At 39.3% G+C, this 17,665-nt stretch overlaps 1 protein-coding gene across 2 annotated transcripts in view; it reads right to left on the reverse strand.

Annotated features, from left to right (window-relative positions):
• Nucleotides 1–17,665, reverse strand: part of COPG2 (coatomer protein complex subunit gamma 2) — a 160,501-nt gene that overhangs the window by 141,538 nt on the left and 1,298 nt on the right. For both annotated transcript variants that reach the window (XR_004032961.1, XM_030825607.1), the window contains exons 3-4: nucleotides 17,065–17,145; nucleotides 13,188–13,259 (exon numbers count right to left, since the gene is read on the reverse strand). Coding sequence is in view for 1 of the 2 variants with exons in the window: in XM_030825607.1 (XP_030681467.1) it covers nucleotides 13,188–13,259; nucleotides 17,065–17,145 (153 nt within the window). In the remaining variant the exon portion in view is untranslated. The remainder of the gene's footprint in view (nucleotides 1–13,187; nucleotides 13,260–17,064; nucleotides 17,146–17,665) is intronic.

A 17,665-nucleotide genomic window follows, 5' to 3' on the forward strand; every position in this document is an offset into this window, starting at 1 on the left:
CTGCAGACATTAAAAGAATGGAGGAATATTATGAAGAGCTTTATGCCAAGTTCAACAATTTAACTGAAATTCCTTGAAAGATACAAACTACCAGAGTACACTCAAGAAGGCAAATAACCTGAATGGCATCATATATACATTTTTTAATGCAGTTAATTAACCCCGAAAAGCCTTCCCACTAAGAAGACAGCTGCATGGGCTGGGCGCAGTGGCTCACGCCTGTAATCCCAGCACTTTGGGAGGCCAAGGCAGGCAGATCACGAGGTCAGGAGATCGAGACCATCCTGGTTAACACAGTGAAACCCCGTCTCTACTAAAAATACAAAAAAATTAGCCGGGCAAGGTGGCGGACGCCAGTAGTCCCAGCTACTTGGGAGGCTGAGGCAGGAGAATGGCGTGAACCCCGGGGGGCGGAGCCTGCAGTGAGCCGAGATCACGCTATTGCACTCCAGCCTGGGCGACAGCGAGACTCTGTCTCAAAAAAAAAAAAAAAAAAAGACAGCTGCAATAGTGAACTCTAACAAACACTTAAGGAGATCACAAGAAAAAGGTCAATATATAAAAGTTCATTTAATTCTAGAGACTACCAATAAATACAAATACAAGAGCATCAAAACATACTATCGGGGTGGAGCCAAGATAGCCGATAGGAAGAGCTCCGGTCTACAGCTCCCAGCGTGAGCGACGCAGAAGACGGGTGATTTCTGCATTTCCATCTGAGGTACCAGGTTCATCTCACTAGGGAGTGCCAAACAGTGGGTGCAGGACAGTCGGTGCAGCGTACCCTGCGCGAGCCGAAGCAGGGCGAGGCATTGCCTCACTCAGGAAGCGCAAGGGGTCAGGGAGTTCCCTTTCCTAGTCAAAGAAAGGGGTAACAGACGGTACCTGGAAAATTGGGTCACTCCCACCCTAATACTGCGCTTTTCCAACGGGCTTGGAAAACGGCACACCAGTAGATTGTGTCCCGCACCTGGTTTGGAGGGTCCTACGCCCACGGAGTCTCGCCGATTGCTAGCACAGCAGTCTGAGATCAAACTGCAAGGTGGCAGTGAGGCTGGGGGAGGGGCGCCCGCCATTGCCCAGGCTTGCTTAGGTAAACAAAGCAGCCAGGAAGCTCGAACTGGGTGGAGCCCACCACAGCTCATGGAGGCCTGCCTGCCTCTGTAGGCTCCACCTCTGGGGGCAGGGCACAGACAAACAAAAAGACAGCAGGAATCTCTGCAGACTTAAATGTCCCTGTCTGACAGCATTGAAGAGAGTAGTGGTTCTCCCAGCATGCAGCTGGAGATCTGAGAACGGGCAGACTGCCTCCTAAAGTGGGTCCCCGACCCCCAAGCAGCCTAACTGGGAGGCACCCCCCAGTAGGGACAGACTGACACCTCACTCGGCCAGGTACTCCTCTGAGACAAAACTTCCAGAGGAACAATCAGACAGATGAATTTGCAGTCTCACAAAAATCCGCTGTTCTGCAGCCACCGCTGCTGACACCCAGCAAAACAGGGTCTGGAGTGGACCTCTAGCAAACTCCAACAGACCTGCAGCTGAGGGTCCTGTCTCTTAGAAGGAAAACTAACAAACAGAAAGGACACCTACACCAAAAACCCATCTGTACATCACCATCATCAAAGACCAAAAGTAGAAAAGCCTACAAAGATGGGGAGAAAACAGAGCAGAAAAACTGGAAACTCTAAAAAGCAGAGCACCTCTCCTCCTCCAAAGGAACACAGTTCCTCACCAGCAACGGAACAAAGCTGGATGGAGAATGACTTTGACGAATTGAGAGAAGAAGGCTTCAGACGATCAAACTACTCCGAGCTACGGGAGGAAATTCAAACCAATGGCAAAGAAGTTAAAAACTTTGAAAAAAAAATAGATGAATGTATAACTAAGAAAACCAATGCAGAGAAGGGCTTAAAGGAGCTGATGGAGCTGAAAGCCAAGTTTCGAGAACTACATGAAGATTGCAGAAGCCTCGGTAGCCGATGCGATCAACTGGAAGAAGGGGTATCAGTGATGGAAGATGAAATGAATGAAATGAGTGAGAAGGGAATTTTAGAGAATAAAAAGAAACGAACAAAGCCTCCAAGAAATTTGGGACTATGTGAAAAGACCAAACCTACGTCTGATTGGTGTACCTGAAAGTGACGGGGAGAATGGAACCAAGCTGGAAAACATTCTGCAGGATATTATCCAGGAGAACTTCCCCTATCTAGCAAGGCAGGCCAACATTCAGATTCAGGAAATACAGAGAATGCCACAAAGATACTCCTCGAGAAGAGCAACTCCAAGACACATAATTGTCAGATTCACCAAAGTTGAAATGAAGGAAAAAATGTTAAGGGCAGCCAGAGAGAAAGGTCGGGTTACTCACAAAGGGAAGCCCATCAGACTAACAGCTGATCTCTCGGCAGAAACTCTACAAGCCAGAAGAGAGTGGGGGCCGATATTCAACATTCTTAAATAAAGGAATTTTCAACCGAGAATTTCATATCCACCCAAACTAAGCTTCATAAGTGAAGGAGAAATAAAATACTTTACAGACAAGCAAATGCTGAGTGATTCTGTCACCACCAGGCCTGCCCTAAAAGAGCTCCTGAAGGAAGCACTAAACATGGAAAGGAACAACCGGTACCAGCCACTGCAAAAACATGCCAAATTGTAAAGACCATCGAGGCTAGGAAGAAACTGCATCAACTAATGAGCAAAATAACCAACTAACATCACAATGACAGGATCAAATTCACACATAACAATATTAACTTTAAATGTAAATGGGCTAAATGCTCCAATTAAAAGACACAAACTGGCAAATTGGATAAGGAGTCAAGACCCATCAGTGTGCTGTATTCAGGAAACCCATCTCATGTGCAGATATACACATAGACTCAAAATAAAGGGATGGAGGAAGATCTATCAAGCAAATGGAAAACAAAAAAAGGCAGGGGTTGCAATCCTAGTCTCTGATAAAATAGACTTTAAACTAACAATGATCAAGAGACAAAGAAGGCCATTACATAATGGTAAAGGGATCAGTTCAACAAGAAGAGCTAACTATCCTAAACATATATGCACCCAACACAGGAGCACCCAGATTCATAAAGCAAGTCCTGAGTGACCTACAAAGAGACTTAAACTCCCACACAATAATAATGGGAGATTTTAACACCCCACTGTCAACATTAGACAGATCAATGAGACAGAAAGTTAACAAGGATACCCAGGAATTGAACTCAGCTCTGCACCAAGTGGATCTAATAGACATCTACAGAACTCTCCATCCCAAATCAACAGAATATACATTTTTTTCAGCACCACACCACACCTATTCCAAAATTGACCACATAGTTGGAAGTAACGCTCTCCTCAGCAAATGTAAAAGAACAGAAATTACAACAAACTGTCTCTCAGACCACAGTGCAATCAAACTAGAACTCAGGATTAAGAAACTCACTCAAAACCGCTCAACTACATGGAAACTGAACAACCTGCTCCTGAATGACTACTGGGTACATAACGAAATGAAGGCAGAAATAAAGATGTTCTTTGAAACCAACAAGAACAAAGACACAACATACCAGAATCTCTGGGACACATTCAAAGCAGTGTGTAGAGGCAAATTTATAGCACTAAATGCCCACAAGAGAAAGCAGGAAAGATCCAAAATTGACACCCTAACATCACAATTAAAAGAACTAGAAAAGCAAGAGCAAACACATTCAAAAGCTAGCAGAAGGCAAGAAATAACTAAAATCAGAGCAGAACTGAAGGAAATAAGAGACACAAAACACCCTTCAAAAAATTAATGAATCCAGGAGCTGGTTTTTTGAAAAGATCAACAAAATTGATAGACCGCTAGCAAGACTAATAAAGAAGAAAAGAGAGAAGAATCAAATAGACGCAATAAAAAATGATAAAGGGGATATCACCACCGATCCCACAGAAATACAATCTACCATCAGAGAATACTACAAACACCTCTACGCAAATAAACTAGAAAATCTAGAAGGAATGGATAAATTCCTCGACAAATACAGCCTCCCAAGACTAAACCAGGAAGAAATTGAATCTCTGAACAGACCAATAACAGGCTCTGAAATTGTGGCAATAATCAATAGCTTACCAACCAAAAAGAGTCCAGGACCTGATGGATTCACAGCCGAATTCTACCAGAGGTACAAGAAGGAACTGGTACCATTCCTTCTGAAACTATTCCAATCAATAGAAAAAGAGGGAATCCTCCCTAACATATTTTATGAGGCCGGCATCATCCTGATACCAAAGCCTGGCAGAGACACAACAAAAAAAGAGAATTTCAGACCAATATCCTTGATGAACACTGATGCAAAAATCCTCAATAAAATACTGGCAAACCAATCCAGCAGCACATCAAAAAGCTTATCCACCATGATCAAGTGGGCTTCATCCCTGGGATGCAAGGCTGGTTCAACATACGCAAATCAATAAATGTAATCCAGCATATAAACAGAACCAAAGACAAAAACCACATGATTATCTCAATAGATGCAGAAAAGGCCTTTGACAAATTTCAACAGCCCTTCATGCCAAAAACTCTCAATAAATTAGGTATTGATGGGACGTATCTCAAAATAATAAGAGCTATCTATGACAAACCCACAGCCAATATCATACTGAATGGGCAAAAACTGGAAGCATTCCCTTTGAAAACTGGCACAAGACAGGGATGCCCTCTTTCACCACTCCTATTCAACATAGTGTTGGAAGTTCTGGCCAGGGCAATCAGGCAGGAGAAGGAAATAAAGGGTATTCAATTAGGAAAAGAGGAAGTCAAACTGTCCCTGTTTGCAGATGATATGATTGTATATCTAGAAAACCCCATTGTCTCAGCCCAAAATCTCCTTAAGCTGATAAGCAACTTCAGCAAAGTCTCAGGATACAAAATCAATGTACACAAATCACAAGCATTCTTGTACACCAATCACAGACAAACAGAGAGCCAAATCATGAGTGAACTCCCATTCACAATTGCTTCAAAGAGAATAAAATACCTAGGAATCCAACTTACAAGGGATGTGAAGGACCTCTTCAAGGAGAACTACAAACCACTGCTCAATGAAATAAAAGAGGATATAAACAAATGGAAGAACATTCCATGCTCATGGGTTGGAAGAATCAATATCGTGAAAATGGCCATACTGCCCAAGGTAATTTATAGATTCAATGCCATCCCCATCAAGCTACCAATGACTTTCTTCACAGAATTGGAAAAAAACTACTTTAAAGTTCATATGGAACCAAAAAAGAGCCCACATCGCCAAGTCAATCCTAAGCCAAAAGAACAAAGCTGGAGGCATCACGCTACCTGACTTCAAACTATACTACAAGGCTACAGTAACCAAAACAGCATGGTACTGGTACCACAACAGAGACATAGATCAATGGAACAGAACAGAGCCCTCAGAAATAACCCCGCTTATCTACAACTATTTGATCTTTGACAAACCTGACAAAAACAAGCAATGGGAAAAGGATTCCCTATTTAATAAATGGTGCTGGGAAAACTGGCTAGCCATATGTAGAAAGCTGAAACTGGATCCCTTCCTTACACCTTATACAAAAATTAATTCAAGATGGATTAAAGACTTAAATGTTAGACCTAAAACCATAAAAACCCTAGAAGAAAACCTAGGCAATACCATTCAGGACATAGGCATGGGCAAGGACTTCATGTCTAAAACACCAAAAGCAATGGCAACAAAAGCCAAAATTGACAAATGGGATCTAATTAAACTAAAGAGCTTCTGCACAGCAAAAGAAACTACCATCAGAGTGAACAGGCAACCTACAAATTGGGAGAAAATTTTTGCAACCTACTCATCTGACAAAGGGCTAATATCCAGAATCTACAATGAACTCAAACAAATTTACAAGAAAAAAACAAACAACCCCATCAAAAAGTGGGCGAAGGACATGAACAGACACTTCTCAAAAGAAGACATTTATGCAGCCAAAAAACACATGAAAAAATGCTCATCATCACTGGCCATCAGAGAAATGCAAATCAAAACCACAATGAGATACCATCTCACACCAGTTAGAATGATGATCATTAAAAAGTCAGGAAACAACAGGTGCTGGAGAGGATGTGGAGAAATAGGAACACTTTTACACTGTTGGTGGGACTGTACACTAGTTCAACCATTGTGGAAGTCAGTGTGGCAATTCCTCAGGGATCTAGAACTAGAAATACCATTTGACCCAGCCATCCCATTACTGGGTATATACCCAAAGGATTGTAAATCATGCTGCTATAAAGACACGTGCACACATATGTTTATTGCGGCACTATTCACAATAGCAAAGACTTGGAACCAACCCAAATTTCCAACAACGATAGACTGGATTAAGAAAATGTGGTACATATACACCATGGAATACTACGCAGCCATAAAAAATGATGAGTTCATGTCCTTTGTAGGGACATGGATGAAACTGGAAAACATCATTCTCAGTTAGCTATCACAAGGACAAAAAACCAAACACCGCATATTCTCACTCACATAAAAAATGATGAGTTCATGTCCTTTGTAGGGACATGGATGAAACTGGAAACCATCATTCTCAGTTAGCTATCGCAAGGACAAAAAACCAAACACCGCATATTCTCACTCACAGGTGGGAATTGAACAATAAGAACACATGGACACAGGAAGGGGAACATCACACTCCGAGGACTGTTGTGGAGTGGGGGGAGGAGGAGGGACAGCGTTAGGAGATATACCTAATGCTAAATGATGAGTTAATCGTTGCAGCACACCAACATGGCACATGGATACATATGTAACAAACCTGCATATTGTGCACATGTACCCTAAAACTTAAAGTATTATAATAATAATAATAATAATAATAAACATACTATCTACTTTAGGGACAAATTTCACAAAATATGTGCAAGACTTGTCCACTGAAAAGTATAAAATACTGCAGACAGAAGTTAGAGAGACTTGAATAAAGGGATATATACCATGTTTGTGAAGCAGAAAACTCAATACTGCTACAATGTCCATTCTCCTAAAATTGCTCTTTAGATTTAATGCAAGCCCCACCAAAGTTCTAGCAGGATTTTTATACCTATATAAAAAGATTATATTATATATAATATAACCTTGTCTATTTCTCGATATCTATATATTTCTATATTATCTATATATAATATATTTAAAATCCATATGGAAGTGCAAAGGGCCCAAAAGAGCCAAAACAATTTTGAAAAATAGAAAGATTTGCACTATAAAACTTACTATAGATTTTAAACCTATAGTTAATTAAGACAGTATAGAGCTAAAGTAAGAACAGACATATAGGTCAATGAAACAAAATAATGTTGCAAAGTGCCAATGTAACTCAATCATCTTCATCATCTCCTCCCCCTCCTCCCCTATCTCCTTCCATATGGATATTTATTTGTTCCAGAACCATGTGTTGAGAAAATGAAGAAAGAAGAAAAGGAAGAGGCAGTGAATGGAGGAAGAGAAAAGAGGTGAAAAGAAACCAACCATTACTTTATACCATATACAAAAATTAATATGAAATGGATCATAAGGTAATTGATATAAAACTACAAACACCCAGAAAAAAAGCACAGGAGAAAATCGTTGTCACCTTCGGTTAAGCAAAGATTTCTATGATATGACATAAAAAGCATCCCTGTAACAGAAAAAAATTTGATAAACTGGACTTCATCAAAATTTAAAACTTCTACCCTTCGAAAGACTTTAACAAAATAAAAACATAAGCCACATACTGAGAGACAATATTTGTGAAATATATCTGATAAAGGATTTGTATCCAGAATGCATAAAGACCTCTTAAAACTCAATAATAAGAACATAAACAATCCAATTTTTTTAATGGGCAAAAGATATTAACACATCCTTCACCAACAGAAGATATATGGAAGGTAAAAATACAAATGAAAAGATGTTTGAGATCATCAGTCACTAGAAAAATGCAAATTTAAGCCACAAAGGGATACCATTATATACCTATCAGAATGGCTAAAATTAAAAACAAAAATAAAAACGACAATACAAAGTGCTGGCCAGAATGCAGAGCAAACTGCAGCTCTCATACAGTGATGGTGGGAATGATTACAAACATTTTAGAAAAATGGGTTGGTAGTTTCTTACAAAGTTAAACATACCACACCTACCTATGGCCCAGCAATCCCACTCCCAGGCATTTATCCAAAAGAAATAAAAATGTATGTCATGCAAAAATCAAAACATGAATGTTTATAGCAATGTTGTTTATAATCACCAAAAACTGGTAACAAGTCAAATATCCTTCAACTGGCAAACAGATAAACAGAGGTACATCCATTCAATGGAATACGACGACAAAATAAAAATAAACTACGGATACAAACAATAATATGGATGAATCTCACATGCATTATGCTAAGTAACTGAAAAGAAACTCAAAAAAGGCTTCATACAGTATGATATCATTCATATGACTTCCTGGAAAAGGCAAATTTATAAGGACAGAAAGGAGATAATGGATTGCCAGGGGCTGAGGGAGGTAATGAGGAATAGATGATAAAGAGGCACGAGGGAACTTTTTGAGGAGATGGAAATGTTCTAAACCTCAATTGTGGTGGTGATAACACCACTGTATGTGTTTGTCAAAGCTCATAGAACGATATCCTAAAAAGGATGAATTTTATTGCATGTAAAACTACACTTTAAAAAAAAAAATAGTCCAGTAAATGAAAAGGCAAGCCACAGAGTGGGAGGAAATATTTACAAAACACCTGTCTGATAAAGGACTTCTATCCGGAATATATAAAGAAACTTATAACTCAATAAGATGACAACCTGATTTTTTTTTTTTTTTTTTTTTTTTTGAGACAGAGTCTTGCACTGTTTACCTGGGCTGGAGTGCAGTGGCACGATCTCAGCTCACTGCAACCTCCGCCTCCTGGGTTCAAGTGATTCTCCCGCCTCAGCCTCCCAAGTAACTGGGATCACAGGTGCCTGCCAGCACACCCAGCTAATTTTTTGTATTTTTAGTAGAGACAGGGTTTCACTATGTTGACCAGGCTGGTCTAAAACTCCTGACCTCATGATCTGCCCACCTCAGCCTCCCAAAGTGCTGAGATTACAGGCGTGAGCCACCGGGCCCAGCCGACAACCTGATTTTTTTTAAGTGGTAACAAATTTTAACAGACACTTCATCAAAGCAGATATACAGATGGCAAATAACTACATGAAAATATGCTTAGGCCGGGCGCGGTAGCTTACGCCTGCAATCCCAGCACTTTGGGAGGCTGAGACGGGCGGATCATGAGGTCAGGAGATTGAGACCATCCTGGCTAACACGGTGAAACCCGATCTCTACTAAAAATACAAAAAATTATCCAGGTGTGGTGGCAGGCGCCTGTAGTCCCAGCTACTCAGGAGGCTGAGGCAGGAGAATGGCGTGAACCTGGGAGGCAAAGGTTGCAGTGAGCCGAGATCATGCCATTGCACTCCAGCCCGGGCGACAGAGAGAGACTCCGTCTCAAAAAAAAAAAAAAAAAACAAACAAACAAACATTATCTAGAAATTCCACTTGTAGGTATCTACTCCAGAAAAAGTCTCACTGTGTACATAAACATTATGTGCAGTATCATTTGTAAGAGGTAAAATGTGGGAACAACTTGTATCTACCAATGGGAGAATGGATAAATAGAATTACTGTATATTCACATATTGGAATTCCATATAGTAGTGAAAGTAAATAAAGTAGAAGTACATGTAACAAGCCAGTAAATCTCAAAAATGTATTAATCATAAACACCGCAGGCCGGGCGTGGTGGCTCAGGCCTATAATCCCAGTACTTTGGGAGGCCAAGGCGGGCAGATCATGAGGTCAGGAGATTGAGACCATCCTGGCCAACATGATGAAACCCCGTCTCTACTAAAAATACAAAAATTAGCCAGGCGTGGTGGCACGTGCCCATAGTCCCAGCTACTCCAGAGGCTGAGGCAGGAGAATCGCTTGAACCCGGGAGACAGAGGCTGCAGTGAGCCAAGATCGTGCCACTGCACTTTAGCCTGGGCGACAACTCAAAAACAACAACAATAACATTGCAAAATAAGAAGATGATGTTATTTTTATATTTTAAGACACACAAAAATGCAAAGTATTGATTATAGATGTAAACTATGTAATCCCCATATATTAATATAAATAAGGATAGAAGAATACCAACTTCAAGACAGTAATTACCTTCTGGTAAAGGAATGCTGGTAATGGAAGGAGCTCCACATATTTCTGGCAAAATCTCTACCTCTCTTTGCCCCAAAACAATCACTCCCTCAATTCTGTATTTTGCCTAAGGAACCATTAAAACTAATCACATCATGCTGTACATGGCTACTTACCTCAGTCACTACAAAAAGCCTAAAATATTCTGGTCATTATTCATAACCTGCAGACTTATTCCTTGCATCTGGATACAGCACCTCGTCTGACTCCATTTTCCACCCTTCTAAGCAGCGCCATTATATTCTCTGACACTTTCATCAGCAAAATCCCCTATATTCTCAAACTCTTCTCTGAATGTTCCCATCTTTTTCTTTAAGTGAAACTTGGCTCTCTCCCAGGGATCCTCCTGCAACCCTCTGAAATAGCAGCTGTTTTCTCTCCCATAACCCTCATACTACCAGGCCTACAGGTGGGAAAGCTTATGCCTTTATACGATGTCACCTGCTACCATTGCTGGTTGTCCATTAAACCCCAGGTCACTTCTCTTATTTTTAAAAAATACCAGTACCTTGTTCACTGTCTCTCCAATGCAATCCCAGTTATAAGTATTGGTGATTTTAATATCCATATAGATGGTATCTCTAAACCTCTGACCTCTTCATTCCTCGACCTCCTCTTCTCCAATGATGCCATCCTCCCTACAATGATCACCCACTGCCACTGCCACAGCCTCTATCAGTAACAGCATCCCTTTCTAATTTCATTTCCAAGCACTCACACTCCTGACTCCAAAATTATTTCACTCTCTCTTGACCTACAATCCACTGTTCTACCAACTTTTTGCTGTCCCTGTCAGCCCCTGTTCTTGCTTCCCTCCTAACCAAAGATTCCACAGTCAATGTTCCAACCACTCAACTTTTTTGCTTCTCCCTCTGTTTACAAACCTGGAAAAACTTCAATCCTGATTAAATCCTATCTCTAAGCCTTCAGTGCTTTAACCTGCAGGCTGTAGCTGGAGAAAAACATTCACCATGCTACTTGGTAGTACTTTAAATTCATGAGCACTAACTTCAACAGGCTATTAGTCCTATCGAACAATCCTACATTTCCCTAATCCATTTCCTAGAAGACAATTTCATATCTTCTTTTCTTGATATAAACCTCTGTGCTACAGGCTTCGAAAGTTCGTCCTCATCCTGTTTCTTTCTTACTCTGCTTCCTTTTCTCCACTACATGTCCAGCCTTTCTTCCCAACTGCCAGCCCTCTGAGTAACAGCAGTCTTGAGAAGACACCTGGCTGCAAAAACAAAGCCACAAAAGAGGCAACAGCCTTCCATGACTTATGTAACACCCTCCCTCTGAACCCTACTCCAGCAGCTCAACCTGCCTAGTTTTCTAGTCTAATTCCTCTAATAAACACCTAATTCCACAATACTCATAGTGGTTCTGTTTCCCTGTTTGAACCCTGAATTTCTGGTACAGGAAGTGGTTAAAAGGAAAGAAGACCTTAAAGATATGAACCTGAAGTTGCTTCTCTGATCGGATTGAAGGTAATAACGACCAGTTTCCAATGGAAAAGGGGCTACTAGCAGTCCATGGCATGCAGTGGCAAAATGTTTAAAATCATCATCTGCAGACAAGGACCTACAGAAGACAAAGCTTTGGGTAACTAAGCAGTTGATGCCATAGAAGATTTCAGTAAAACTAAGTTGTATAATGGGTTAATTAGTTGTTTCTAGGTACACTGGAGAATTCTTTTCTCAGGAAAATAAAATGATGAGCTCAGAGTTTTAAAAGCACCACTCAAATCTGGGTAAGGGGGCCAGAAATCTATAACTGCCTTCATAGACAGCCTTATATCATGTGGCCACAGGGCTGAGATTTCTACAAAGCATATCCTGCAGGTGGCTCAGTTACAATGCAAATTCAATTCACACTCTTGCAGGACATCTTACATTAAAGTTAGGACCTTGACTGGCAAGGAATGGGGCCCTGAAAAGTAGAATGAGGATATACGGGCAGACTCTGATGAAGCCAAGTACCTCGAACTCCTAAATTCTGTGACATCTTTTGCTAGTAGAAGCATCAGTCCTCCATCCCACATGTGAGGAAATTAGTCTTCCTTTGCCTGTAGAGTATATAATGGCCTCCCCTGAAAAAGCTGCATTACAGGGGATTGCTGATCTTCCTGAAGATCTACTCCTAAAACCTCTCATTATTTAGATCCATAACAAGACTCAAATCTCAAGGGGTTCTGGGGGTTGACACAAAATGTGACATGTGGTGATATGCAATACATACCAAAAAACTGCAAGATTTGGCCAATTTATGTTAATGGAAAGCTGGAAAATACATATCCCAGAACTACCTTCCCTGTATGGTTCTGCCTTAGAGCTAGGCAAAAGAAAAATGTACACAACACTTAGAAGACAGACAAAAAGCAGCAGCCATATGTTCTGAAGATCAGGGTGGTCTAAGGTAATGAGAGGCAGGTTTAGTTTGTACTCATTTTTCTTTTTCCTTATTCCACTTCTTTTTCCTTATTCTATTCCTTATTCCCCTTCCCCACTCCACATCCAGCTCCTCTTCTCAACTGCCAGCCCTGCTGACTAACAGCAATCCCAGGCCCACCAGAAACTTGACTAAGAACTGACAAGTGCGGTAGCTATGTGCACTGACTTCTTTATCAGTCCACCCTCACAGCGTCATGCCAGAAGCTAGGTATTAACAGTCTTTATGACTTCATGGTGGATCCGCAGGGAAAAGTTTTACACTGCATACTTTAATTCTTCCATTTTCACATCTTATAATGAACATTTATAAGTTTTATAAGCAGTTAAATAATTTAAAACATTTCAAGCAATGCTCCCTAATTTAGAACACTCTTAGTTCCCTGGGGAAAATAAATAAAAGGAGGTTTTTCATCATAAAAAAATTTCAAAAAGACTTACATCATTAGATTGAAACAATCGCGTCATTGCAAAGAAGGCTTCTGTAGCTTCCGTTGTTCCAAAGTGTTCACCCTAAGTAAAATTTAAAACAATTTTTAAACTTTAAAAAATATATATTCATATATATGCACATATACACACACAGGATTTTCTATTTCTGCAAAAATCCTTTAGAACTCAAGAAAAAAGAATCTCTTTGTAAACATTCTGCCTCTGCAATTTTTCTGGCTTTCAATGTATAAACCCACATAGCCATTTATCCCCCCTTATTTAAAATAATTCAGTATCGCATACCATGCTTAAAAGTTCTGGCACAGTGATCTCTAACCTTTTAGTAGAAAGTATTTGAAATTTCCCTGAAGTACTGTAGTTTACAAGGAGGCAGAAAATCGTAGCACTCACAATAGGACATTATTATTACACTGCCTAAGAGCAGAGATCATATCTATAATCTAATGCCCAGCACAATGCCTAACATGTCATAGGAGCATAATAAATATTAAAATATAAGGAACTATCTATTATGAATCTCAGCAAAATGGCAAGAAGGGGACCAACCAAAAGGGCAGGAACCAGATTCATCATATTAAAAAACTAGGCTTAAAGGGGCTGCTATGTAGCTCAATATTGGTTCAAGCCCCTAAAAACATGCTTTGGATCAGAGCTTCAAACGCTTTAATGTGCATGAAAATTCATCCTGGGATCTTGCCAAAATGCAGATTCTGATTCAGTGGCTCTGGGGTAAAGCCTGAGATTTTGCGTTTCTTTTCTTTTCTTTTCTGTTTTTTTGAGACAGAGTCTCACCCTGTCGCCCAAGTTGGAGTGCAATGGCACAATCTTGGCTCACTGCAACCTCCACATCCTGGGTTCAAGTGATTCCCCTGCCTCAGCCTCCCAAGTAGCTGGGATTACAGGTGTGCACCACCACGCCCAACTAATTTTTTGTTATCTTTAGTAGAGACAGGATTTCACCATGTTGGCCAGGCTGGTCTTGAACTCCTGACCTCGTGATCCACCTGCCTCGGCCTTCCAAAGTGCTGGGATTACAGGCGTGAGCCACCGTGCCCAGCCTGAGATTTGGCATTTCTAACAAGTGATTCTAACAAGTGATGTAAATGCTGCTGATCTGGGAACTACATTTTCTGAGCAGTGAAAAAGTATTAGATAACGTATTTTAAATAATCTCAGATCATAGATTACCTCAAATATTACCATTTCAATATTTAATGTCTTCACTAAAAGCAATCCTATATGTTATCCTCAATCACTTTTCAGAGCTTCAGATTCCACATAAAATATAACTAGTCTTCAATCTATTTGCCATAGGTATAAGAATAAATTTTGGCGAAAAATACTGACAGTTTAGGATGAAAGACAAAGTACAATAAGTTTATATTTACTTAAATCAGTGTATCCAGCCTGCTCATCAGCAAGAGATTTATCTCTCTTTCTGTCATAACTATTTACTGAATACCCAGAAGTCTGTGTGCTTTTTAGTTATATAGGAAAACCTTACATCCTACTTTTTTACTTGAAACTCAGAAAACACATGGATATGTCAACTCTCATAGAAATTCAAAAGTATCTTTCTATAAAGCTCTACCAAGTTCTAGGCAAAGAGATAAAATTTATGTTCCCAAATCTGTTTATATAGTTAATTGTGTTTATGCTGTGCTTGGTAATTTCCTTATCAAGATAATCAAATGTTTCAACATGAGTTGCCTCATCGAAGAGGTAATGACCAACATAAAAATATATGTTACTCTCAATCAACTTTGACTATTCAAAACTTTTGGTTACACAATGGATTTAGCCAACTTGGATACAATGTGTGCTATGAAAAGTTAAACCCAATTGACTATGCTTTAAATGTTTCTCATATGCTGACACAGAGGGATTATGTTGTTTGTGAACAGATATATTTTATTTAAAACTATGTGCTTGATGATCGGGCACAGTAGCTCACACCTGTAATCCCAGCACTTTGGGAAGCTGAGGTGGGTGGATCACCTAAGGTCAGGAGTTTGAGACCCACCTGGCCAATATGGTGAAACCCCATCTCTACTAAAAATATAAAAATTAGCCAGGCGTGGTGGTGCGTGCCTGTAATCCCAGCTACTCAGGAGGCTAAAGTAGGAGAACTGCTTGAACCAGGGAGGTGGAGGTTGTAGTGAGCCGAGATCGCGCCACTGCACTCCAGCCTGGTGACAAAGCGAGACTCTATCTGAAAAAATAAAAAAAAAAACAATGTGCTTGTTGCTTAGTCTTCATTTGTAAACAAGAAAACTTTATTAAATCTCTGAATGAGGTCTTCAGTCACAAAACAAAGATAATATATTCTCTTAGAATTCAAACTGGAAACCATGGTTATCTTAGCACCATATGTAAACCACCTGAGGTATGGTATATATGTATGTTTTATGTGTCCATCTGTATGTGTACAGACATATATAGTCATCCCTCCATAACCATGAGTTCTGAATCTGTGGATTCAACCAGCCTCGGATTGAAAATATTCAAGGAAAAAAAAACCGTGTTTGTACGGAACACATACAGACGGTTTTTTCTTGTCATTATTCCCTAAACAATACAGCACAACTATTTACACAGCACTAACATTGCACCAGGTATTATAATCTAGAGATTAAAATCACAGAGATGACTTAACATATATGGGAGGATATGTGTAGGTTATATGCAAATACTACACCATTTGTATGAGGGACTTGAGCATCTATGGACTTTAGTACCCAATGGAGGTCCTGGAACCAATTCCCCACTGATATTGAGGGAATATGAATCCATGAAACAAAACCATATTTTCTGAGGCCCTAGACATTTCATGAGTTTTTTTTAAGTCTGGGGCAAAAAAAAAAAAAAAGAAAAAGAAAAAGAAAATTAATAACAATAGTAGCAAGCAGAATCTACATTTCATGAGTGCAAATATTTTTGTTGGTTTGTCTGCTATATCCCCAACACCTAAAACAGTGCACAGCACACAGCAGCTATGCAATAAATATTTGCTGAATGATGGAAGGAAAACTATTCCTGAATGCTTACTATATGTTCAGTACTATTCTCAGTGCTTTACACTAATTATCTCATTTGTCATTACAACTCTGTAACAGGTATTATCATAATCCCCATGTAGAGAAAAGGACATCAAGGCACATAAAATGGTTAAGCTACTGCCCAGAATTATTTTGCTAGTAATGGTAGGATAGGGATAATAAATATAAAATCTGAATATTAACAATCAAAGCTTTAAAACATCATTACACACACAAAAAAGAAAATATCTGGAATTTGCCTGATCTTGCATTGTATTTTCAGAAAAACATGAAGATCTCCAAACATATGTAAACAACATGTTCTAACTAGTACTCATTAAATTGAAACCAAAAGATTTATTGAGAATCTACTATGCGCATCACTGGTTTAGGACCTCATGAATAAAAAAGAAGTGCAGGTTAAACATCTCTAATCTCAAAATCCAAAATCTGAAATGCTCCAAAATTAGAAACTTTTTGAGTGCCAATATAACACTTGGTGGAGACCCTCATTGGAGCATTCTGGATTTCAGATACTCAGATTAGGAATAGTCAGTGAGTATGTATTCTGCAAATATTCCAAAATCCAAAAAAATCTGAAATCCAAAACACTTCTGGTTCCGAGCATTGCAAATAAGGTATACTCAACCTGTATGTGTCATAGTCTTCGTACTCAAGTTTTACATATTATTGTTAACCAAACGTTGTATATGTTAAAATTAAGTGAATTTAAAATAAATAAACATACTTTCCAGAAAGTATTTCATTGAATTTTCAGTATTTCTATTCCAGGACACACTTATCTGAGAAAAATAAAAATAATTTACCTGGTTCAGTAAGTAAAGAATCTTTGTAAGAATATGCAAACATCTTCTTGGATTGATTGGAGTTTCATTGAATATACGAGCCTATAAAAAAACATAAAAAACACTGTTGCTTTTCTATCTTTTCTATCACAGATTATAGCAAACCAACTTTAATACAGACTATTTTTAATCACGGTATCCAAACATTGTCTATAGTTCTCAATTTACTAAGGTATCTGATAAATTACTACATGTGGCCTTGATTTTCCATCCTATACTCTCTAACTCATTCCCTTAGGTTGACTACTTCAACTTTATGGGCTATACCAATTAAATAAGGATCACAATACTTATCTATATCATACTAATACAATGAGATTAATACAGATAACTGATTTCAATAACCTTGCACTAAACACCTGTTCTTACATTTAAAATTCCCAACCTGTGACAGTCTTCATGTCTTTGCATTTCTATAAGCTCTAAATTCTCCTATGACAAGTAACCCCTCTTTCTTTTCCCTCAAATCTATATTCCCTAAACTCTGTTACGTTTCTTGTTTTGGATGTCGTGATCACAGTGGCCCAGGGATTCTCTGCCCACCACTCTAAAACAGAATAGA

Source organism: Nomascus leucogenys, chromosome 13 (assembly GCF_006542625.1).
Source record: "Nomascus leucogenys isolate Asia chromosome 13, Asia_NLE_v1, whole genome shotgun sequence".
Taxonomy (NCBI): domain Eukaryota; kingdom Metazoa; phylum Chordata; class Mammalia; order Primates; family Hylobatidae; genus Nomascus; species Nomascus leucogenys.